The following is a 25,643-nucleotide window of genomic DNA, read 5'->3' as shown; positions in this document are numbered from 1 at the left end:
TAAACCATACTTCAAGAACCCTTACTTTTCGATGTGAGATTTAAATCATATAACTTATACTCGGGATAGTAATAGAGTTCCATCGGAAGCCACAACTTACTAGTTTCTTTATTTTTTGTTTTTTCAATTGAGAGATCGATTCTTTTTACATGCAAACTTCAGCAAATTTATACATCACATATCACATACAATGAAGCCACATTTCTGGGGTTAGAACAAAACAAAGAGATCCTCTCCTGACTGATACAAAGATCGGCAAAATGGCTCGTTCTAGAAAGAGTTCTGATCTATGGATGGCTAAGATATCCCACAACCAAACTGATAAGAGCAACCATGCAAACATAGAGCGAGGGGAAACCGACTTGAACCGTTCTCACTGTATCTTTCCTTCCCTGAAACACCTCCTGCAAATTGGAAAGGCAAATATCAGAGGGTCTTTGTTTGACAAACAAATGAAATAAGTGTAAGATTTAATGAGTCTTCAAACTAAGGGTGGATTTGAGCCAAGTTGAAACTGAATAAGAGCTAGTTTGAGCTTGACTTAACTTTAGAATGACGAGCTTGAGATAGAATTTAACTCATTCGAATCGTCTGAAAAGAACAAGAAGAATCACAAGCAAACTAGTTTCCTGATGAAACAATGCTGGTGCAACAAGAGGGTTCAAGCTGAGATAAACTCAAGCTTGGATTAAATTTACCCCAAGTTTAGCCTAAGTAAGAGGTAAAACATGGAAGAAACTAATACTATAAATTTATTTCTGTCAACTCTGCTTGTTAGCTCAACAAACTGTCTTTAAAAATTTCTATGGCAGCCCAGGCATGTTGGTTGCAGAGAGCTTTCAAATTTTTTAACCTTTAAAAGCCCTTCCAAAACAACGATAATAATGACAAAAATGGAGGCAGCAGCAGAAGAAACACTCACTAACTCATGCTTAAGTATATCCTTCTCTCGCTCAGCACCGCTTTTCGCTTCTGTCAGCTTTTTAATGGCATGTTCGGCCTGCAGTTAATTCCACACTCTTTGTTACAACCTTATTTGAAAATGTAAAAACAAGATGCCAATAGTGTGGCATGTACCAATGAGTAAAATTATGTATACTAACAATGAGTATTAATTTGTATATTAATGATTAGACGTCGTCACTTAATTAATGTTATTTTATCTCTAATTTAAAATCATCCAATCATATGATGACATGTCATCATTAGTATATAAATTATACCACTTTTTTAGTGCATATAATTTTATTGTTTACCAACTTTTTTATCTCGGAACTTTTCTGAGCCAAATGCCAACCATTGGATTGATTGACAAAACCGTGAAACTGTATGCCATCAACCAAACCAATAGTTAAACACTGGTCTGACAACCATTGCACTTCCACTGATAAAGAAGATGCAGGCAACTTCCTGACACATAATTAGAGGAGTTCAATCTTCAAATCAGGGCATGAAACATAGTGTTGCCATCCTAGCCATGGATCAGATAACAGAAAATAGAAAATTTTCCTGATGAAACTATATTGGTCAACAAAATGAAGGAAAAACACTTGTGTCAGAATCCAAGAACTCACTCAAACAATACAGATGTTCACCATAAAAATTTGATATTTGTGGTAACTTTTTCACTATTGCTAAATGCTAAGTGATTTGAGGAAAATGTTATTATTTCCCAACAAGTACTAAAGAGTTATAGAGTAAGACGATGTACACTCTTATTTATGTACTAACAATGATGTATTACTATGTAATTGAAAATTACTCTATCTCTAATTTAAAATTATCCAATCACATAATATTATGTTAGTATTAATATACAAATTAGTACTTATAATTAATGCACATAGTTTTATTGGCAATGTTAAACCTAAGATGGAAGAAACAAACCTCTCTTAACCGTAAATCTGCTAGATTTAGCTTTGACTTCAACTCCTCAAAATCCTTGACCAACTTCAGTTCCAATATGTCTTTTTCTGGTTTCAATTCCTCTACATCCTCTGCAGGCCTTGAGGGCACATCCTTAGCTGCTCCCAATGCATCAGTATCCTTTCCCATTTCTGATTCCTGCACATCCTTGGTTGGTTTTAACTCATCTGTGACCTTAGCAGTTTCAGGGCCCTCTACATCAACAGCTACCTGTCAAGAAACAAAAGAAAAATGGTGACATGATGAACCTTACTGTAAGTAGTATATGTTTAACTGAAAGAGACATTCTGTTGTGATTCCTTGTTAATATCCCAAAATCAAAGTATGAGACTTGGATTCTATATTAAAAGGTATAAGCTTTTGACGTAGAGTTTATATGAGTTTATACTTTCTAGTCTTGATACTTAATTTTTAGGGTATGGTTCTCCCAAAGTTCGTATCATTTTTACACATGAAAATGTATTGAAAAAATGAAACTCCATATTTAGGCAAACATATGGATGACAACAGTGGGCATAAAACACCAGCACGATGGTAGATAGATGTAGCATAGTAACACATAATTAGACACACATCTCCATGAACAATACAACAGTTGAGACTGAATAAAACTAAGCATGCACTGCAGGGAGGATAGTGAAGATACTTGGTAAAAGAGAAAGAGATGGCGGGTAGAAACAGGAACAAGAAAAGGGGAATGCCCCTCTATCGACAGTCTATCTAAAAACAAATGAAAAACAACAACATACTTTACTTATGTTATTGCCTGGAGGTATGTTCTCGACTCCAGTTGGTGCTATATCCTTCAGCGTGGATGTTTCCTGTAATTGATCTTGCTTTAATTCTCCATTTCTTGCTAGCAAAATTGGGGATAGGGATGGGCCAATGAGAACCACCCTCAGCTTCTTCTCATCAACGTATTTGCCACTATCTTTTGCAAACTGCCAGATGACAAAACTGAATAAATACAAATAATGAGAGACAAAAAACAGATAGTGCTATCAATTATTTTACCATATCAGATGTAATGTCCTCATCAGTTGTCCCAAACGTGACCACCGTGCTTTGAATAAGGAACTTGTCTTTGCACTGCAAATCTGGTGGAGCTACATGCTGAGCTTGCATAGTAACTGCACCAAAATTTAACTTTAAGCAATGTAAGTAAAAATTAAGCTGGACAAGGGCATGGTGGGCATAAATACCTACAAAATCGTACGTTGCTCTTGGCTTGATGATGCCTACATTAGGTCTCACACAATATTTCTTTGGAGAGGTAGTCTTTACCTGCCAATTCATGCCGTAAATGATCAAGTTAGTTTGTTAGGACCATGGTTATTATTATTGTACGATATACGACACATATTATATGATATGACATAAGTTAAAAATAATACGCATCTTTAGGTGTATTGAAAATTGGTATAATACAATAATCATACTATACAATATAACATATAGTACCGATACGAATCGATATACCTTTTTGAGGAAGTGATGATGTATTAAGGGTGTATCTAAGAAATTTAGAATTTTGAAGATATTTGTAATATTTTTTAAGATGATAATGTGATAATTAAATTTTTTTATTATTATATTATTATTATTATTAAATTAAAAAGGCATACCTTACCACACAGTATATGATACGAAAAATTAAATTTTCATACGCGATTCGACTACCATCGTTAGGACTAATATTTATGTGAAAATTATATAGGCGACTATGAAATGAGAATGGGCAGTTATGAAACATGTATGGCATGTGTTGAAAGTTACAAAATGGGATTGTGCAATTATGAAATGAACAAGCATAAATGGAGATTGAGGAATGAGAGTAAGGAGAGGAAATTGAGTTTTGTTTGATAGCCTTTGGTTGATTGAGAAAGAGAGTCTAACCTCTCAAAAGTTAGACAAATTAAGGAGAGTTTTGGTCTCTCAGATAACCAAAAGGGTGGAGAGCATCGGCATCTCGAATGGCCGGAATACCTGCCTTGTGATCTCCTTATTAATCAATGAAAAGTATCTTTTGAGATATTTAGTCCATTCTCAAACTCATTTTTGGATTTGTGTGTTCAAGCAATCCTTAGATTTTCTTGGTTGCTAACACAACCATTCTTTCAATATCCTTCCTTAAACCTTAAGATTCTAAGCTTGCACATCCTCTTCATGATGGTACATTTGTATAGATTTTCAATAGAACAAGTGAAGAAAGTTTTTCCGAGAAAAAAATTATCAAAGCAACAATAAACTAGATTAAAACTGAAGCAAAAAAAATCTGCTGAATGATTTAAACAGTAAATATCCTCACCTTAAAAGCAACGTACTGATCAGATCTGTTGCCAAGTTGAATTGAGCATGAACTTTGTTTATTCACCTCAACTAAAAAGAGAGGCAGAGTATTTCAGTCTACCCACTATTACAATTCATAAAAAAAATTAATAAAGAAAAAAAGATCAAACTTTACATTAGAAACTACAAAGCATCCAGCACAAAGTTTACAGAATCCTCAAGACATGACTTTCCAGTACAAGTATATAGCATCCACAAGACAATTATATACTAACAATGTTGGAAGAATCCAATAGTTAATAGATCCTATTCAGAGGAGTATGACTATTAAAACAAACGGATGTTGATATCATTCAGAGCATGAAAGGGGTATTTAATTCAAAATTGTTCACCAAGCAGTACCTAAACGTAATGAATAAACTAGAGGGTTTGTGAAACACACACAAACAGTAAATTTATTCTAGTTCACTCAAAACAAGGTTATATCCAACATCATCAATATCTACCCACCTCTCTTGTTATGTGAATGTATTTGCGATTTGGATTCTTATTTCAAAGTAAAATCTTAAAGTGACTATTCTTGTATTAAGTTTAAACCGCATCCGATCAAGAATCCTATTTAGGTTTTCTTTATACGAGAGATATAATAATTCATTAATAAATACATTTTTATAACGAGAGATGATAAAATATTAAAATAATACTAATTTCTGTAAACGTTTGATAATGAGAATAAATCTCACACATTCTTTCTCTTTATCTTTTTATTTGTGTGTTGTTTAGTTTACTGATTCCACACTCTCTAGTTCGTTCACATACACTCCCAACTGAACAATCAATACCATTTTCATCAACAAGCCATAACATGAAAACCAGAAAATTTAAGATATAAAACCATGACAATTGGAAAAATAAGAATCAAAACATAGTAACCCTTTACTTCCAGCTCTTTATATACCAAAAAAACAACAAAATTTTCAATTAAAAAAAAAAAAAACAAATGGGGATGTCAACATTCTTAAATTCTTACATGTAAACTTGAGTTCGAATGGTTGAATTTCCAATAGCTCTTGAGCCATGACTCTACCTGAAGAAGAAACTACAGAATCAACACTTGAAAAAAAATAAACAACTGAATTATAACCACAGATCCAACCAAACTTCACCAACAATATTACATTATTTACATAGATCAATCATGAATGAAGAGACTAAACCTGATACAACGAACTTACACTTAAAAACAGAAAACACCCGTCAATGACTTCGCAAGAAAGAAACAGAGTACTGAAGCGTACTTGACGGTTTTGGAGATATGAAACATAAATTGAAATAAAAGTGATATAAAAGCTAAAAAAGGAGAGGAAAAAATGTGAATGGTGGTGTTGGCTATGTGGGTCTCTTTCTCTGTACCCACTCTGCTATCTGTTTCACTGCTGTCACTACATTTTGGGTCTGGGTTTGGTGTAAAGCTCGGCTCCATGGCACCCAAAAGCCATGCAACTTTATTATGCACTTTGTCGACACCATTTAAAGTAGTTTTTTAATAGAACTCTATGATAGTTAATTCGAACTCGAGTTTCCTTCGTTCAAATTTGTAAATGGTAACACTTGAGAAGAACAACAGTCATAGAAAAAGAGGATGATCATCATATGATAAGAAAGACATGTCGAATCAGATTAAATGAGTCACAAACGAGCCAAGTTTTGGCGCCAATGTTAATCTCCACAGTTGAGTTAAACTCAAATTCGATAAATTAATCCTTTTTTCACTATGAATTTGGCTTGTTCAAACAAAAAATTGATAAACTAATCTTTTTTAGTTTGAATTTGACTCATTCAAACTAAAAACTGAATTAAATTCTGACTAGTATAACTTAAATCTTCAAATATTTACTACCAAACTAAAAGTGTTTGACATTAATAAGGAAATTATAGCTAAAGTTTTGAGTTAAATAATATTAATTTCCCGATAATTTTTTTAAATGGCAAAAGGGTAGTATATAAATATATATATATTTATATGTATCATCATGTAATTGAGTGATTTTAAACTAAAAATAAAGAAACATTCAATCATATAATAATACATATAAATATTTATACAATTGTGTATATAAAATAAGTATACATAATATTACTCTTCTACCTATAAACAGAGAGAAATTTCATTAAATGAGTTAATAATAATCAAAATTAAATACACATAATTTTATTGATAGTTTAATATTAGCTAATGGTTACCTAATATTAACGTTGTGGAAAATTATAACCAATAAAATGCTAAGAGGACTAATATTATATATGCTAATTTATGGGCTAGTCAAGATGTAGTGAGGATTGGATTCAATTCGAGTTATTCGAACTGAAATAATAGCCATATTAAATAAATTGAGTTCGAGTCAAAATTTAATTTATTTTCATAAATAAATTGAGTTCATGTTTATTTGAACAACTCATTTTGAGCTTAATTTGGATTAAGTCTAAAATTAGATTATTTTTAAACTGACTCTAAGTTTTACCTCATTAATTTTGAATTGATCTCTAATTGAGCTATTAGATTCATACCGATCACAGAGGAATTCTTATTAAAGCTTAATTCATATTAATTAGAAAAGTGTACATATTGTTTTAACTTTCAATTTTGAGTAAACAAATATATATTTATATATATTATTATACGATTAAATGATCTTAAATTAATAATAAAATAATATTTAATTATATAATAATATATATTTATTTAAATATTTAAAATAGATAGATGTGATATTACCCCCTTAATTTTTACAAAATAACTGTATGGACCTTAGGCTTGAAATTCAAAGTGAGAGCCAGTCCAAAGGACCGACCTTTACTTTTTGAAATTTAAAATTAAAATTGTCTACCACCATAATTTTTCAGAACAAATTAATTACTCACCGAAAGTGGACGCTAAAAACTTTTTGGGATAGCAGCAGCCCTTTATAGATCCAACTTTGTTTCTTCATTTAAAGAAGTTTAACTTTCAAATCTTTTTATCAAAAGAATAACTTTTTGGGATGGCAGCAGCCCTTGGGTGGGACAAATTTTTTATTAAAATTATTAATTTATTTTTTATTAAAGTTATTAATTTATTCATTTTACAATTAAAACAACACTTTTTAATAGTAAAATCTAATTGTCAAATATATATTTAAATTTTTAAAAATTAACAAATTTGAATTAAATTTTCACCAAACTTTAGGTGGAAATAAATCTTTTCGCGTATGTATTATTTTATTAATATGTAATTATGTAAATTATAAAAATACATTTTTTTTTATAATTAGAGATCTCTGCCCATATTTATGTTAGATGGATAAACTTAAAACACAGCAACTAGACTTACAACTATTATATTAAATAAATTAATATTTCACAAACGTAATAAAAATTTAAACTCAAACTTTTATTTTAAAAATTTTAATACTTCACTAGTTTTATTAACTCTTAAAACTTAATTACGAAATATTTATTAATCATTAAACCTAATGTTTGGTTACGATAGAAGGTGAAAAACTATCGTTTTCAAAGATGGATAATGAAAGAATCATTAAATCAAGGAAACAAGTGGGAAATATTATTTTCAATTCATATATAATAATATTTTATCAAGTGCATGCCAAATTAGTTGAGAGATACACTCATAACACTTTTAGCCCCATTTTTCACTTGGAAGAATATTTATCTTTTAAATCACTTAAATTAATTACTTGACTTTTATATATATATATATATATATTTCATATTATGAATATAAATAACTAACAAATCTCTGCTTATGAATTGTGTATGGAACACACACATATATATATATATTAGTAACGAGAAATCTCATTCGAACTAAATTGTTTTTTTAGTATCAAATCAATTATATTAAGTAAGATAAATCTCGGATCTAGTAACCAATCTCACAATCACTGAATCAAGTAAGTCAAAAGTTTGATTTTGATATATTATTAGAGTAAACTGGAATTTTTGTTTTTTTATACATAAAGTCTTTTTTTTTATCACTTAAATTGTCTTTTGAAAGTTACAATATATTTATATTGTTTTTATGGATTTGATGAGTTTATGTTATAATAGATCTGGTTCTAGTTATATTATTAAATGAGGAAGAGAAAGAAAAAGAAAGGGAAAAAAAAAAAAAGGAGACAAGAACAAGAAAGCGAAAAATGATTTTTATTTCTTTATTTTCAAATTTTAGGGAATTAAAATGATTATTATATCTTTCAAAATTAATTTTATGTTCACCAATATAGTATAATAACCCACATTTTGGATGAGAAAGTGTGAATCATTTCCCAATTTGTTATAATACAAATCCATAAAACTCCAACTTAAAAGAAACACTACATATACAATTATATTTTTGCTAATTTATTTAAAAAAATTAGCTTAATAACATATTATTGAATGATTTTAAAGTGATATTATTGGGACTTCTCAATTTATTTTACAGAAGGAGAGATTTTCTCCTACTCCCAGAAACCAAAACACACAAGAATGTCTTTCAAATAAATATAGTACCCGTGATAATAAAGTTATGAAAATGATTTACATCAATACCTCATGATATATACGAATTACTTTTGTTACTAAATAGAAGTTAGGTGCGCCGAATTTATGCTTACAATATTTACAGAATGTGAATTTGAAATGTTTAAATATTTCCAACAAAAACGATTAGTAACTACAATTTAGCTATTTAAAGTAACAAAAAAATAATATTATATATACAAATATTTTATAATAATATATTCACATAAATTAATAAAGTAGTTTGAAGTGATTAAAAAAATTACATTATATAAATTGATCTAATAACACATGATTATAAATTTTTATCACGTCAAAGTTTAGGATTATATATACAAATATTTTTTTAATTTATTTATATAAATTAAAATAATAATATATAATTAAATAATTTTAAAATTAAATTAAATAATTTTATTATTTAATTATATATTATTACATCAATTTATATAAATAAATTAATAAAAATTATTTATATGAATTATTTAAAAAATTATTCTGTGCCTTTATTTAATTTTGTATAAATAAGTTAATAATAAAAATATTTTCAAAAATAATAAATCGATAATTTCAAAGTGAGGCAAGTACCTCTGTCCTCTGCCAACCGCCAACCGCATATTAACCCCATAACCAAACAGCACTTTCCATTTCCACACGAAGAATATAAAAAGGAGAGTATCCAAACAGGGTTTATTTTCCGATGAAAACAAAGCAGAGTTAGGCAACTCACCACCCCAAGACCTTCGAGCCTTCAACTATAAAATAAACAACACAAATCCCAAATCCCAAACTCCAAACCGTTTCAATCTTAACACTTTAACTTTCTCTCGTGCTCTCCCTCATTCTTCTCTCCATTTTCAATGGCTTCTGTTGCAGGAACTTCCACTTCTCTCTGCATGACTTCTGTGTCTTGCGCTTTGAAGCAAACCCAGGTTGTTCTTTTGCTTCTTTGTCATCTTATTTGTTTCAATGTTGGTTTTTTTTTCTTTTTTGCAATGATTTGGATCTTTGAGCTTTAAAGTTTGTTTCTTTTTTATTGGGTTTTGGTTTGAGTGTGAAAGTTGATGTGGGTGTTGATCTTTCTGTTGGTGTTTGTTGTGGGTGATCAAGGGTTGTAATTTAAAGCATAGCTTAGATCAGTTTGTATCTTGATATGAATATGAATTCTGAGTCTTTGTTTTATGGTAGAAGTATTGAAAGCTTGAATTAGATTGTTTTTTTAAATTATATATTGTAATGCAAATCTTAGGAGTGCATGACATATGATGGTGATTATGATACCAAATGATAACCCCATCTAAAAGCTACATCCCATATTGATGGAGACTGCCCGTGCGGCACCCCCATTACTCCCATTTTCGGGGATCACCCTGTTTTCATCTTGTCATAGGCACGTTAGGAGAGCAGCTTTAGCTCCGACCAATTTGTAGATGGATGGCCTAGTCTCCCTTTAATAATGTCTTGACTTCATTAACACACGCCCCATCCTGAGAGCAACTCCCTACCCATTAACACGCCTACAAAACCAACAACCAGGCATATTAAGCCCATCAACCTGCGCTTGTGCCATGCTCCACTCTTGAGTCGGGACAAACTTTATCTCACTCAAAATGGTGCATGCCCTAGTACATGTGTTGTAGGATCCAAGTTTTATACTTTGCACTTGGATCATAACATACTATAAACATGTTTGTTTGTTATATTAATTTATTACTGATGTCAACTTAAAAGTGAAATTGCTCTTCTGATAGTTCTGCTTTTTGAGCTTCCAAAATTGCACATGCTAAGTAATTTATGGATCAGAAGAACAAATTTTGAATGACGATTCAATCATCAAGATAGCTGCAATAGAGATATTTGTTTTCATTTAAATTGTGTTATGTTTTGTTGGTTTATTGAATTTTTTTGGTTGAATGGTTGAGCAGGGAAGGATCTTTAGTGTGAATTCAGTTTCACTTCCCATCAATGGGAAAAGCTTCTCATCTCTTAGGTTGCAGTCAGCAGCACGCTTCCGGGTTTCCTGTGTGGTAGGGTTTTCAATCAAAAGCTTGAACTTTAATGCAGTTCTTTAACATTGTCCCTCGGTTATACGTCAAATCGTTTAGTCTTCATTTTGATTAATGCACTGTTTTAAAACCAGGATCAGACCTGATCATCCAATTTGATTAGGAACATGTGCTAAATTTGGTCCAAATCATGAATAAAATCTGTTTTAGTCATTGGACTCGACTAACATGAGTTTGAACCGGGTGAAACAATCATTTTAGATAGTTTGATCGTCATGCTGATGTCATATGGTTAAAATCTATTTTAAAATTTTAATTATGTCATGTCAACATCATGGGTTTGACCGACTCTTTGAAATGTCCGGTTCGGATCTAAAAACACACAAAGTTGTTTGATGATTTTTGTAACAATTTGATTGTTCAGGTGGATGTCCTTTATGTAGTTTACCGTATTGCGAAAAACACCTCATTCAGTATAATGTTATTGATTCTGAAAACATGTTTGTCAACAGTTGTTGCTAATTCTAATATTTGCTGCAGGCAAAGCCAGAGACGGTGAAAAAGGTGTGTGATATTGTGAAGAAGCAATTGGCATTGCCAGAGGATTCCACAGTTACTGGAGAGTCAAAGTTCGCTGCCCTCGGAGCGGATTCTCTCGACACGGTAACTTAATATGAATTCTTTTTAAGCCATTTTAACTCTGCAATCTGCATCAAATCGATTTTGCTGTAATTTTTTTGTTTTTGCCCAGAAATATCTTCTTGCATTTACACTATTGTATTGGTTTGTCTATTGGTCATAGTGTTCTTACTAATGGTGTAAGTTCAGCTCGATTAACATTGAGTCAAGCTCGAGATCGATGTTTATAGGTTCAGTGAGTTTGCAAGATCACAGCTCGGTTTGAGTAAAATATCAATAAAATCTTAAAAGTTTCAAATCTTGCACTTACACTCTCAAAATCTTATACCTTGACTTTAAATTTAGATGTAATTGATAAATATATAAGTTTTATTTTTTAAACTATATTTTCGAAAGTTAGGGATTAAAATATAATTATTTGAATCGAGCTCAAGTTTGCCATTTTTATCTTGAGCTCGAACCGAAAATTTACCAACTTGCCAAGATCAAGCTTAAGCTCTATCTTAATGCTATCAAGTCAAGCTGGGACCATGCATTACTTGGCTCGACTAGATTGCAGCCCTAGTTCTAACAATGCATGTAACAATTCACTTGATGCATCTTTCCTACCTTTTCAGGTTGAGATTGTGATGGGGCTTGAAGAGGAATTTGGGATTAGTGTGGAAGAAGAAAGCGCCCAAGGCATATTGACTGTTCAAGATGCAGCAGAGTTGATCGAGAAGCTCCTGGAGAAGAAAGCTTAAACTGGTGCGGAAAGAGCAACAAATCTAGTTCAGTTTCTATGAAATCTTTTGATTTATAACTAAATATTTTCGAATCTGGTCGGGTTTGAACTTGGCTATGGTTTTTCTGTTGTGGTTTACGTTTGATTAGAACTGAATATGCTGGGAATCATCATAAACATGTTCCTTTTTTTGGATCATTCACCTCTTTGTTACTATTGACTCGAAATAATTATTCTATCCAAAAATAAAAATGAAAAAAAAGAGAGAAAGATAGGATTATGCTAATTTTTTCAGGACCTCAGTTTGTGGGTCTTTTAATTATCAATATCAACCTGGTATAATAAAAATTTAAAATTCTAATAAAATTTTAAAACAAATTTACGGCCTAACCGGTTGAATCGAAGACATATGCATTATTATTACTTAAGAAAAAGGGCATTGGATGCCTAAGCCTAAAATTGGAGATGAGCAATTATTATTCAACAATTTGCCAACCTAATTCAACTCAAATGGTGTTTCTCACGCGTACCCTTTAAGAATAGCAATAGTTTCTTCCCATATGGTATGGATTTGACATTGTGACATTATAGGGATGGATCTTAATCGAGTCATTTTAGTTCAACTCAATGTTTGGTTTGATTTAAACTGAGTTTAAGTTAAAATTTTAGTTCGTTAATTTGGCTCAAATTCTTGTACAATGAATTACTTATCTCGTCGATGACATAATAAATCATGTTGACAACCCTCCGATAACATCTCTAATTAATGTAAATGAGTTTAAGCTTGAGACAATTTATGTTAGGGTTTAATTTGATTCGAATTCAATTTTATTTGTAAGTTTAGATGATGATCGAACACTAAAGGGAACAAAGGTGAGTTCACAAAAGGTAATAATAAGATGAGGGGGCAAAAGGAGTTCGTCCATTCCAATGAAGGAGAAATCATTGCAACACCTACTGCTTGGACTTGGAGAGAGTGTAATGATGAAAAATTACAGGTTTAGCATGTTTGGGAAGGAGACAGATTGGGTAGGAAAACTTTTGTTCTGATAGTGTTCGTTAGAAGAGGAGCTGTGCACCATCGCCGTCGTACAGCCTTAAGTTTTGTGTGGACATGTGGTTTGCCTAATATACGGATGGAGATTGATTTAAAGAATCCCATTACGAGCTATAATATCAGTTTTATTATTAGCATTCGAAGAAAGCTTGCTTTATAGATGGAGTACAAGTATTTTATATTTTACCAAGGATGCAAACCAAGCGACACATTGGCTTGCGAAGAAAAGTCTTATCGCCATTGATGTTTTCTTTGTGTTATTTGAGATTCCTTCTGAGCTTTAAAAAATCCTTGAACGTGGTCTTAAAGGCCTGGAATGTGATCTTAAAAGAGCCTTAACTACCCTTTAATCTTTCTCCTTTTGTTTTTGGCCTTTACCCTTCACCTTACCTTAAAAATAAGAGGGATTCCTTATGATTGGAATCATTTTGGCTTTCCATGATTTTCGATTAATCAATGCGTTACACTCCAATAAAACTATGTGCACAAGTAATATATGCAAACTTGAAACAAACAATAACACGTATTATCATCTGATTAAATGATTTTGAATTAAAGATAATATATTATCATATAATAATACGTCGTAATTTGTTAAAAAAGTTATTTATGGAATTATGAGTAAGGATTAGAGAATCAACAACACCTTGCTAACTAATTGCATGTTTACTACTCCTAATTAGTCCAATAATACGCTAATAATAATTATAATTATAGCAATAAAGAATAACATGACATTATTTGCATAGAAGATGATCTACTTTGCTTTTAAGCGAAGTCTCAAGAAAAGCAACTCATTGTAAAAGCATACAAATGATACAAAACATATACGTAGATTAGACAAGGACATACCTCATTATCGACCTCCCCTTAGGATTTCACCAAAGTTGCTTATACGTCCGTAGATTAGACAAAGACACCTCATTATCGACCTCCCGTCGGGATTTTACCGAAGTTGCTTTTCATCTTGCCGATGAATGAATTCTATGAGTGCTTGCAAGTTAAGGCCATAAATTATTCGAGAGACAATGCTGAAAACAAGATGAAGAGCAACTGACATGCCGTTTCCAGGACTTCAAATGCATCGAGGCAGCCGCTGCAATTCAGATGCTGCAAGCGAGGCAGCATTTGCTAGAGAAGGAATACCTGAAGTTTTCAGCTCAGCAGTAATGGCTTCAATCCTTGATACTTCCGGAATAGAAATGGATAAAATCATTGCTTGTGACAAATATTGCCTACAGGAATAACCAAGACCATGCAGCATCCGCTGCAAAATGAATTGAGAGTTGTCCCCGCGCCAAGACTCGAGGATCGCAGTAACCTTTGGAAGATTAGCGAGAAATCCTGTAGTGGCTTCTCTTGGAGCTGCCTTGAGCAGCAGTACAACACATTCAGATGCCATATCGGCAATATTTGGTTCATGTGACCCACTCAGGTCCAGCAAGACACCAACATTTCCACTGAATTCCATTATGTCTCTTATACATTGCTGTTGATCAATTGCACTGCTAAACTCAGAAAGACAATCTCCTAAGAGTGCTGGTTCTTTGCTAGTGATGCCTTTTCGACAGCCTACTGAACGTAGAAGAAAAGCTCTACACAGGCCAAGAGTTGGTTCAAGAAAGTCTTCCATATCTTTTGCATATACAAACTCCAAAAGGTTTCCAATCCTTCTAACTACTTTCAATTGAGAAAGTAACTTTGATTCCATTTCAGGAGCAGATGCCAGAGCCAGGCACAATTTAACACTGTTTACATTTGCACTTGATAGATCACCAAGCAGAAACTCGAAACATTGTGAAACTGTCTTCAGATGTAGAATGTCTGAAATTTTAATATAATCAAACTCTATGAGCATCACAAGAAGCTTTTGCGCATACATGGGTATCGGATCTTCATCTTCAATGAAGGTTGGGTACAGAGGAAGAAAATGTGAATTGGATATGGACTTCAAGTCTTCCAATCTCTGCTGATCCTCAAAAGGTTCATTCAGAAAAATTATCATCACATCAAATAAAATTTTCAGGCACAAAAATCTGGCATCACCATCCTTGTTATCCTTGTATAGAACAGCCAGACTAGGAAGAACTTCACGGATAAAAATGTCAGGGCTCCCAAGAATTGCTGGGGACTCCTCTGCAATGGACTCCAGAATTCGTAAAAGAGTTATTTGAAAGTCATCTCTCCCCTGAAAATGAAAGATGATTTTTATTTCCTAAAGTTTAGCTTGACCAAAAAAAGAACACAAATGTCTTTTCTATGATGAAGTCCTATGGTGACCAAGCAGCAAATAAGGCTACTTACCTGAAATGGTGTCTCCACAACTCTAATAAGATTTGCCAGCTGACGCAGGACTGGAGGACTCGCCACCCTATTCTTAAATGATGAGCTCCCAAGAAGTTGAAGAACGACGGGAAAGAAATGAACACTGGTTTTTGGAGCAGCTCGGCTGGTAAGGGAAGAGATCTGCCCATGGCGCCTTCCTCCAATCATTTGTTGAATATCTCCAGTTATAGTATCTAGTAGACCTGGTATAATAGATGTCACAACATGTACAAATGAATCCAGACATTGCTGCAAAAAACTATCCTTCTCTTTTGACAATCTGTCCACCGATGGAAGTAATCTGGCATTACAGAAAAAGTGCAGCAGCCACCTTTTTCCATTCCTACAGAGGAGAGAAACAAAAAGAAGTGTTTTTCCCTTTAGAACTTCACTTCCCTGTTCAATTAGAGACACAAGACTAGGGACCAGATTCTTATCCTCCAACAAGGATAGAAGGTGTCTCCCAAGATTGGTAAACAGATGGCTTCCAAGCATGGCCATGATTAGAAGATTTAAACTGATTTGCTGCTCACGTGGAGAACCCTTAACAAGCACAGATGCTATGTCCTTGAATGAAAGTTTCTCCATAACTGACTGAATGCTAGGAGGATTGAAACGCACAAGACGAACTAAACATGACCCTGCAGTTAGCCTCATGCTCTCCTGTTTCCCTGCAGCTCTGTATATATAACACAGGTTACTAATCACATCCTGGCTAGTGAAACGAGCAACCCAGTGTCCACCTTGACTGCAAATGTTTTCAATTGTTCTCAATGCGTAAAGTTGAGTCATATCATCTTCCCCTTTACGTAAAACTGAAGACACCAACGAAATCAACGAATTTGGAACCTGCTTACCCAACAAAAGAAAGTTAACCAATAAAAGAAAAGTAGAAGAGCAGGTTAATAATGCTCAAAGGATCTAAGTTTTCCTGTAAGCAACAGTTATACGAGAGCATCAATTTTAGACTTCAATAGATGCACAAAAAATGGAGAAAACGTATTGAGTAAACAAATTAAAGAGTTACAATCACAAGTTCTGACTTTTGGGAAGTATGGAGAACCAAAAAAGCACAGAATAGTTAAATAGAAACACACATGATGTGTCACAAAAGAGAAATGTTTTAGCAACAAGTTACAAAGCTTACCTGCCAGCCAGATGCTGCCCGGTTATCCTTAGATGGAGATTCTGGTGGATTGCTACCTCTGGCATGCTCGTTTTGTGTTGATATATAAAAAAGCAACTCACCTAAAGCAGCCATAGAAAATCTCCTCACTTTTTCTTGCTTGTCCCTCAGGCCATCAGTTAGTGAGACTAAAATTCCAGAATTTGCCAAATCATCTTCAACAAAAGTAGAATGCCGAATGAGCAAGCCAATAAGTGAAGCTAGTTGCACTCTCAAAGCAGATGTCTTAGACATTCGAAACATTTTAACAAGCAACAGCATGATCGGTCCATTGGTCAAGATATTGGCTGCATCAGCATTATTGCTCAACACTTCAAGGTATCTAATCACATTCTGTTTCTCCCCAATACTAGTATTTCCATTAAGAATGGCTAGGATCCTATTGTTAAGAGCATCCAGCTGCTCCTTCGACATCTTCACAAAATCAGATGCTTGCAGGGCCTCAAACGGAAGTGAAGGATATACTTCTGATACTTTATCAGCTTTTCTGCTGGGCATTACAGGCCGAACTGAAAGATCTGATGGATGCCAAAGTACCTGTGAAAGGTTGTTAGACATTCTTGAAGAATCAGAATCATGGGCAGGCACTGAACCTTCTTTAATTTTCTGAAATTTGAGCTGAGGGCTGACACTGGGTGGTGTAGCAGGCACTTCAACATGCTCTGGAGATGATTCACGATCAGATTTCCTTGATTCATCTGTGGCAGGCATATTATGTACAGAAGGTGTGTCTACATTACGTATGTTGTGGCCACTCTCTTCCAGTTTCTCATGATGTGGAGTTTGAATAGATGATTTGTCATCAGTTGTACAAGTAGGATTATCAGACACGTCCGCTTCATCATGTGACTCATCTTCAGTATTTTCGTCAAAATCAAGTTCCATATCTGTGTTCTCAATTTTGACTTCAGAATCATTTTCAGAGTTATTAGGCAAGGGCCTTCTATAGTTCTCTTTCTCATTCTCCCTCTTCAAGTTTGTTTTTGCTATCCTTGACAACCGTAAGAGATTGACACGCCTGGTACCACTGGAAGCATCTTTCTGTTTCTCCTCAACTACTCTGCCAGATACCTTTATTTGTGTCTTCCGGCCACTTGGTGTACCCCTTACTGGATTTGATCCTAATATAGAATTCTCATCCTGTTTCATAGTAACTTTTGCATCTTTTTCACGTGATTTAGGAGGGGTTTTGCTTTGTAAAGATCTATCACCATTACATTCTGAGAGGCATGGTTTAATGTATGATTCTATCATACTATCAAAAGCAGGTTGAGGAGGCAAAGGCACTAGAGTCAATTTAGTTCTCCAGAAAACATGTCCACACACATCAGGCCACTGTATTCTTTGAGATGGATCTTTTACTAGTAGAGAATTAATTAAATTGGCAAAAGGTCGGCTTGGAGTACCCGGAAGAGGTGGCATTGGCTCTAAAAGGATGGATCTTACTAGATGAGTGAACTCTCTTCCCACAAAGGGAGGTCGACCTGCATAGCACTCATAAAGTACACAACCTAGGGCCCACAGATCAGATGCATAAGAATGGACTCCTCCATCCTCAAAGAGCTCAGGAGCCATGTAACATGGTGTTCCACGTTTTGCTTGAGGCAACTACAAAAGTTCATTAAGCACAAAAATAAGAAGAAATGTAAGATAATTCAATATCAAATCTTGATGCTTATGCCCATCCAAACCATAAGCATAACAAGTAAATATTACAACATGTAAGATAACATACCATGGAAGAGGGAGTTTTTGATATCTCATTCAACTTCCTTGCCAATCCAAAATCGCATAGCTGCATTCACAAATATAGGAAGCTTGCTGATACATACACAAATATCCCCACAACATCAAATCATAAGAGAAATTCAAAATGCTTAATCACCTTTGTATGTCCATTCTCATCTAATAGGATGTTTGATGGTTTCAAGTCACAGTAAATGATTCCCTTTGAATGTAAAAACCTGACAACAGTGACCGCAACCAGAAAATATTATATGTAACAACTACACGAAAATAAACTAATAATAAAATAATGTGCATTTCTTACAGCAAAGCTTTGACAAGGCCTAGAGCAAGATCATGAATAGAATCTTCAGGTAGTTGATTATCCTGCAATTCATCTATAAAGAATTACAAATGCAATTCTCAATTTCCATAACATAAACTAAAAGATCCATATTAGTATTATGATAAGGTTCATTACAACATTAAATTGATACTTTAACATAACTGTGCAAACTAGCTTTAATTATGCAGCAGTAAATCACTTTGAAGTTTTTAATTTATATCCTATTAGCATTAGCATCAGTTGTATAAGTTCTCCAAGAAAACATTAAGGAATCTTTCCTCTCATTCGCTGCACGCCGCGCCCCCCCCCCCCCCCCCCCCCCCCTCTAGGAAATTTGTGAAGTAAAAATCCATGTAGATGTCCTTGTTACTTAAAATCCGTTGATATATATCTACCCATGGGATTATCAATGATGTTGTCCATATATGCATGCCCTTCGTGGTCAGGAAAAGAACCAAAGCATAAAAAGTGTATGCGAAAACAAAAGTGAAGGATACCTGTTGTAGTAAGGTCATTAAATCACCTCCAACACAGTACTCCAGAACTAACCACAAATGAGCAGATGTTTCATACCTGATTGGCAAATAACATAACTTGTAAGAGGGAAGCAAAACTTTTGAGTAAAAAGAAAAAATCAATCACAATTCCAAGTGAAAAACAATATACTAAAATTTGGATATGAGACATCAAGCAACACAACTGTACCAACTATAATGACTTTTCTAGTTCTGTGCTTGTTAGCAAACTTACCAAGAATAGAATTTTAAAACATTTGGATGATCCAATGAGTGAAGCATCCGAACCTGCATTGAAATCAAAAAACAAAAGGTCCAAGCGGTGAGTCAAATTGTGCTGGATTTCATTTGCAAACAATGTGAAATGAACCATTTGTTCGGTAGAATTATATCTCTTGACATGGATTTAATTTACTCATAACATAAATTTCATAATTATAACCAATTAAAATCCAATATCACTTTATACACCACATTTTGCTCGTGCTATGTCATACTTGCTTTCTGCCCAATAATTAAGCTTACAACCTTTACAAATCCACAACTTGCTGAAGTGACTTTAGCAATAAAAAACTTCAGGTTAGCTCAAAAAAATAATCAAACCACCACGCTATTCTTGTATGCTTTTAACTTAATCTTAAGTTTTTGCATATTCATGTTTCCACCACCAATTCATATAAGTAACGTGTCTGAATAGTGTAGCATATTTAATCTAGATTATTTGTATTAATGGATTAAATAATCAATTATAACATGTTTAGGATAGTTTTAGTAAATAATCTAATTGTGGATTTTAATCACATTTTTATATTATTTAAGTTATAATCTAAAAGCTGGTAGGAATAATTTTTGTTTAATTAATGGATTTTTTTTATATATTTCTAATTTGTATTAGAGGACATTTTAACACAATTAATCAGTTTTTTAAACTATTTGTCAAACAATCACAACTGATTATGTTTATTCATAACCCAAAAACCATAAGTTTAACAAAACAAGCAAGTATTGATTATCAGATATTCAATTGTTACTATAATCATTTTCTAATAAACATAAGTTATAACAAACTGACACAACATAAAATAAAATCAGACAAACAAAATTTCAAGATTAACTACTAAATCTGGCTAACTTCTTGAAGAACCTCGCTCTTCTGCGATTTATCAATGCTCTTAATGGCGAAAAACTCAATAGTCTTTTAACCTTATCTTAAGTTTTTGCAGATTCACGGTTCAACCACCAATTCAAACAAATAACATAAAATCACGCAAATAATGTTTCAAATTCAACAGCTAAATCTAGCTTACTTCTTGAAGAACCTTGCTCTTCCGCGATTTATCAACGCTCTTAACAGCGAAATACTCAATAGTCTTCTTCTTCCTCCCTTTATAAACAGTCTACACACAGTCCGAGCAAATTTTAAGTGAATCTCAAACTAAATCACACAATGATGAGAACAATCGTTGAGAGAAGTTACCGAGTGCTTGCCGCGGCCAATGGCCTCGTAGATGTGATAATGATTCATTTCAACAAGCTAGGGTTTTAGCTTAGCGATAAAACTCTGCAGTGAGAGAGAGATGCCAGTTGGGGGTACTTTGGGAATTAAAAAAATTGGAAGAGACTATGCTCGAAGTAAGGAGTGAGACACGAAAATAGTAAGAAACGGCTAGTGATTGATTGGTGGAATGCAGCTGGAGAGAGAGAGAGAGAGAGAGGACGGGACGACGCCTTGAATATATAGGCGGGAAAATGAATGTAATTGAAAATCAAATGCTGGAAGAATAAGGAAAACCTGTTTGAGATCAACTTCGCCGTGTATCCAAACATAACGGTTTTTGCAACGGCATAAAGCAGTGTCACGTGACTTCCACCACGAACATGGTAAGGGGTTGGTATCCATAAATCGGATCTGATTGAATAAGACCGATACAATATCCATATTCATCGGGAAAAATTATTTTATTAATAAAAATTAAAAAATATATAATTTATTGGATTATTAAATCTAGATTAAACTGACCAATTGGATTTAGGTTACAAAACATTCTTTCATAATTTTGAATACATGCTTTTTTATTATATGGAGATGCAAATAAAGAAAAAAAAAGTAAAAATAGTGTATTCATTAAGCAAAAGAAAATTAATTTTAAAATGGGTTTTATAATTGTAAGGCATTTTAATTTTTTTATAAATATTATATTATAATTCCTTTTAAATAATAATTTTTATTAAAGAAAGCATGACTAGGGTAATTAGTAAATTAGTTATTTTTAAGTGATTAATTAAAAAAAAAAAACCACAACTCTAGTGTCAAACAAAACCAAAAAATAATAAATTGCGTTCATACAAAGAATATATCTTCATATAATTAAATAATTTTAAATTAAAAATAAAATAATATCTTATCACAAAATAATACATTTATTTTTTAAAAATAAATAATAATGGTCATATGTCAAATTTACTGTCATATCCAACCATCGAGACATTTTCCCATCCATTATGTCATAGGTCGATCTCTCCTACAACTCTTCTTTGGGACATTTAATTAAAGCTCGAAGCTAAGTCACTTTTGCATCACCTTATCTCCACACTTCTAACTATTCATAGAGGCGAAAGCCCTTAAAATCTCTAGCTTGAGATATCTATATTTTAGTCCCTGTATATCGGTAATACTAACATGAGAAATATCTCAAGTCCGTATAATACCTGCATTGTGTAGCCAGAGAATCCTAGCCCGCCAATAACTTTTAGGGGGCGTTTGGTTTGGGTAATGTTTGATTACTAAAATAGAAATATTACTTTGAAGATAGATTACTTAAAAGATTACTGGGTATAAATGATTACTATGTTTAATAAAATTTGATAGGTATAAATAATTATTGTGTTTGGTTAAAAGTAATAAAAGATTACTAGTAAATTATTTTACTTAAATGTCCTTGAATATAATTATTTTTAAATATTTTTTATATTATTTGTCATATTAATTAAAAATAAATTTATTTTGATCTTAAAAAATTAATACATAATAATTTTTCTATAATAAACTCAAAATTATCCCAGTAATCTTTAAATACCTAAGGTGAAGGTGGTAATCAGATTACCACCTATATTACCTGCCACGTCAACATTGGTAATAGAAGATTACTGTAATATTTTATTACTGACAAACCAAACAAGGGAATAAAAGATAGATTACCAAGGTAATTTTAAAAACCGCCAACCAAATGCACCCTTAGAGGCTTCCATGGATAAATGAAAGGTCTTTGAAACTCAGACTGGTTGTGGGGCTACTCTGCTTCAGTTTGTGGGCTGGACATGAAGGATTGGGGCTAGACACCAAAAAATGTTGATGCACTTGGACTGTTATGTGTGGACTGTGTGCATTGAATAACTTGCGGACCTAGTTCGAATTGGGGGGTCGAGGCAATTATTATCTATAGGATTAGATTCAAATCGAGCTCAGCTTAAATAAGCTCGAAACGAGCTAGCTATAAATAAGTTTGAATCAATATTTTCGAGCTCAAACGGAGCTCAAGCTTGCTCATCAAGTTTGCTAATTAAAAATTTTGATACAAAACGACGTCATTTTAATAACGATCTAATTAGAAGTTTGAACTCGAAACAAGTCGAATCGAACTTGAGTCGAGTTTCAGCTTATTTACAACAAGCCCGAGCTTAAGCTTAATTATAACAAATCAAGCTGAGCTTGAACTTAGTTCTGTTCGAATTCAACTCTGATTGTTAACCATATTATCATACTAAGTAACAGTTAAGGTTAGAGGACTTACTCTCACCTAAATTTTGATAATTTCTCAAAATCATTTTCATAAAATTAAAAAATTTAAAGTTTCACTCATAAATTGTCATTCAAATTTTTTATTAGAGATAAGAAAAAAATCATTATTTTACTAATAATATTTAAAAAATATCAATTTCATTCATTTCCTCCATAAGTTTTAAAAAATAATAATTTCACCTCTATCTAAATTTTTTTAACTTTGAATAGTCACAATTTCCCCCCAAATCTAAGGTTTTTCCTTCACCCCTCCGACCACCATCTTTGACACCAACAACCTCCCTTCTCTATCCTAAAATTTTGGTTGACACACAACGAGACACGAAAATCTCTCATCTCAAGACCTCTTCATCTTCGACGAAGAAATTTGGAGGGGAGAGGTGCCAACCAACGTTTTAGGATGAAGAGGAGAGATCGTTGACATCGGATATGGTGACTAGAGGGGAAAAGAAAAAAACCATAGGTTTGAGGGGGTATTATGATTTTTCAAAGTTATAAAACTTTAGTAGAAGTAAAATTATTAATTTTTAAAATTTATGAGAGAAAATATAATAAATTTTGTATTTTTTAATATTATTAGTAAAATAATGATTTTATCTCTATTTTTAACAAAAAAATTTAACTCTAATTAACTTATAGATAAGATTTTTAATTTTTAAAACTCTATAAATATAACCGTAAAAGCGTATAAAAACTTGGGTGGGAAATAGTCCTTTGTACCTACCAACTAAACAATGTTGTTAGCATCTTTAGAGCCCCATGTGGAAAACGGTTGTGCCCTATTACACATGTTTAAAATACGAAAGCTCTCGTGTGCATAATAAAATTACAAAGAAATCCCCCATTATGCATATATACCAAAAGTATCAAAACGCCATTAACATAGTGAAAAAATGGGCATTTCCTCCTTGCACGACCTAAAACTATCAAGAACATCCCATTACATTCAAGAAAATTTCACTAAACCCCCATTACATATACTAAACTTTTAACCCCCCATTTCATGTACTAAAAATATTAATAACCCCATTACGTCTACTAGAAATATGAATGACCCCACATTTCTTATACTAAAATGGGAAATTATAATGAATGCCCATTTTACCCCTCCATTAAGTAAAACTGTTTATTTTTTCTATTCTTAAGCCAAAATGCCTTAAATTTTTTTTAAATACTAAAATTACCTTTTACTACATCTATATAAACTCCCTCCCTCACTCTCACTCTCATTTTTACTTAATATCAATTAGTACGGATTCGTTTAAAAGGAAAAAGTTTGTATTTTTAAATTTGAATTGAAAAAAGTTAGATCATGAAAAAAAATATTTATACGAATCTTAACTTAAAACTTAATTTTATTTGTTAAATCTAGTTTGCATGTCATGTAAATAGGGTATTTGAATATTAACTAATAATATAGGGGTTAAATAAAATATTAAAAAAATATGAGACAATTTTGATATTACACAATATATAAAAGATTTAAATAACATGTTAATAATATATAGATATATTTTGATATAAGACAATATACAAGGGTGTTAAATGAAATATTAGATAATTATGAAAGGTCAAATGAAATGTTATAAAAATATGAGGGGTATTTTGATATTAAACATTGTAAGAGCATTATAAATGAAATGTTAAGAATATATAGATGCATTTTGATATGAGATAACATACAAGAGTGTTAAATGAAATGTTAGATAATATAGAGGGTAAAATAAAATATTAAAAAAATATGTAAGGTATTTTGATATTACATAATATATGAAAGATTTAAATAATAAGTTAAAAATGGATAGATGTATTTTGATACAAGACAACATAAAATGGTGTTAAATGAAATGTTATATAATTATAGGGGGTTAAATGAAATGTTAGGAAAAATATGAGGTATTTTGATATTACATAATATATGAAAAATTTAAATAACATGTTAAAAATACATAAATTTATTTTGATATAAGAGAACATACGAAAGTATTAAATGAAATTTTAGATAAGTATGAGAGATAAATAAAATGTTATAAAAATATGAAGTGTATTTTGATATTAAATATTGTAAGAACGTTTTAAATGAAATGTTAAAAATAGATAAATACATTTTGATACAAGATAACATATAAGGTTGTTAAATAAAATGTTAGATAATTATAGAGGGTTAAATAAAATATTAAAAAAATATAGAGGTATTTTGATAGTAAATATTGTAAGAATGTTTTAAATGAAATGTTAAGAATAGATAGATGTATTTTGTTATAAGAGTGTTAAATAAAATGTTAGATAATTATATAAGGGTAAATAAAAGATTAAAAAAATATAGGGGTAGTTTGATAATAAACATTGGCGAAAGGACTATTTCCCACCCAAGGTATGCTGCAATTTCAAGTTTCAACCTTTTAACTATGGAAATATCAAACACCTACCCATGAACAGTTAAAATTAACGGTGGTAAGGGTAAAATCGTCATTTTCTTTATAATATTAAAAAATAAACTAAAATATAATCTATTTTTGCCCCCATAAATTTTAAAAACTAAAATT

General features: G+C 32.2%; 3 protein-coding genes across 3 annotated transcripts; 1 reads left to right on the top strand and 2 right to left on the bottom strand.

The window, feature by feature from the left end:
* Nucleotides 1–10: 10 nt before the first annotated feature.
* LOC123210826 (vesicle-associated protein 2-2-like) lies at nt 11–5,684 on the bottom strand. Its single transcript, XM_044629314.1, has 9 exons — nt 5,451–5,684; nt 5,246–5,302; nt 4,235–4,305; nt 3,129–3,210; nt 2,941–3,056; nt 2,676–2,867; nt 1,888–2,136; nt 923–1,000; nt 11–404 (listed from the first exon to the last, which is right to left on the bottom strand). Exons 2-9 carry the CDS (start codon nt 5,292–5,294, stop codon nt 288–290), a joined length of 954 nt encoding a protein of 317 aa, XP_044485249.1. The 5' UTR covers nt 5,295–5,302; nt 5,451–5,684; the 3' UTR covers nt 11–287.
* Nucleotides 5,685–9,495: 3,811 nt separating this feature from the next.
* Nucleotides 9,496–12,342, top strand: LOC123212561 (acyl carrier protein 1, chloroplastic-like). Its single transcript, XM_044631740.1, has 4 exons — nt 9,496–9,707; nt 10,701–10,802; nt 11,322–11,444; nt 12,038–12,342. The coding sequence occupies exons 1-4, from the start codon at nt 9,636–9,638 to the stop codon at nt 12,161–12,163; spliced, it is 423 nt and encodes a 140-aa protein (XP_044487675.1). The 5' UTR covers nt 9,496–9,635; the 3' UTR covers nt 12,164–12,342.
* A 1,550-nt stretch (nt 12,343–13,892) lies between these two features.
* On the bottom strand, nt 13,893–21,012 carry LOC123210243 (serine/threonine-protein kinase RUNKEL-like). Its single transcript, XM_044628490.1, has 10 exons — nt 20,776–21,012; nt 20,606–20,695; nt 19,534–19,586; nt 19,281–19,356; nt 18,763–18,824; nt 18,598–18,676; nt 18,448–18,507; nt 16,674–18,320; nt 15,506–16,375; nt 13,893–15,389 (listed from the first exon to the last, which is right to left on the bottom strand). The coding sequence occupies exons 1-10, from the start codon at nt 20,821–20,823 to the stop codon at nt 14,277–14,279; spliced, it is 4,098 nt and encodes a 1,365-aa protein (XP_044484425.1). The 5' UTR covers nt 20,824–21,012; the 3' UTR covers nt 13,893–14,276.
* Between the last annotated feature and the right edge of the window lie 4,631 nt (nt 21,013–25,643).

Source organism: Mangifera indica, chromosome 3 (assembly GCF_011075055.1).
Source record: "Mangifera indica cultivar Alphonso chromosome 3, CATAS_Mindica_2.1, whole genome shotgun sequence".
NCBI lineage: Eukaryota > Viridiplantae > Streptophyta > Magnoliopsida > Sapindales > Anacardiaceae > Mangifera > Mangifera indica.
Note: the sequence above shows the minus strand (reverse complement) of the source record. Positions and strands in the feature narration are given on the sequence as shown.

Excerpts from the sequence above, each read along its gene's own strand:
- LOC123210826 (XM_044629314.1), bottom strand. The coding sequence starts at position 5,294 with ATGGCTCAAGAGCTATTGGAAATTCAACCATTCGAACTCAAGTTTACA. Across the intron at positions 1,001-1,887 it reads CAGATTTACGGTTAAGAGAG|GCCGAACATGCCATTAAAAA; the intron begins GTTTGTTTCTTC and ends AATTAACTGCAG. Across the intron at positions 405-922 it reads ATATACTTAAGCATGAGTTA|GAGGTGTTTCAGGGAAGGAA; the intron begins GTGAGTGTTTCT and ends TCCAATTTGCAG.
- LOC123212561 (XM_044631740.1), top strand. The coding sequence starts at position 9,636 with ATGGCTTCTGTTGCAGGAACTTCCACTTCTCTCTGCATGACTTCTGTG. Across the intron at positions 9,708-10,700 it reads GCGCTTTGAAGCAAACCCAG|GGAAGGATCTTTAGTGTGAA; the intron begins GTTGTTCTTTTG and ends ATGGTTGAGCAG. Across the intron at positions 11,445-12,037 it reads GAGCGGATTCTCTCGACACG|GTTGAGATTGTGATGGGGCT; the intron begins GTAACTTAATAT and ends CTACCTTTTCAG.
- LOC123210243 (XM_044628490.1), bottom strand. The coding sequence starts at position 20,823 with ATGAATCATTATCACATCTACGAGGCCATTGGCCGCGGCAAGCACTCG. Across the intron at positions 18,825-19,280 it reads TAATGACCTTACTACAACAG|GATAATCAACTACCTGAAGA; the intron begins GTATCCTTCACT and ends GATGAATTGCAG. Across the intron at positions 18,321-18,447 it reads CAAAAACTCCCTCTTCCATG|TTGCCTCAAGCAAAACGTGG; the intron begins GTATGTTATCTT and ends GAACTTTTGTAG.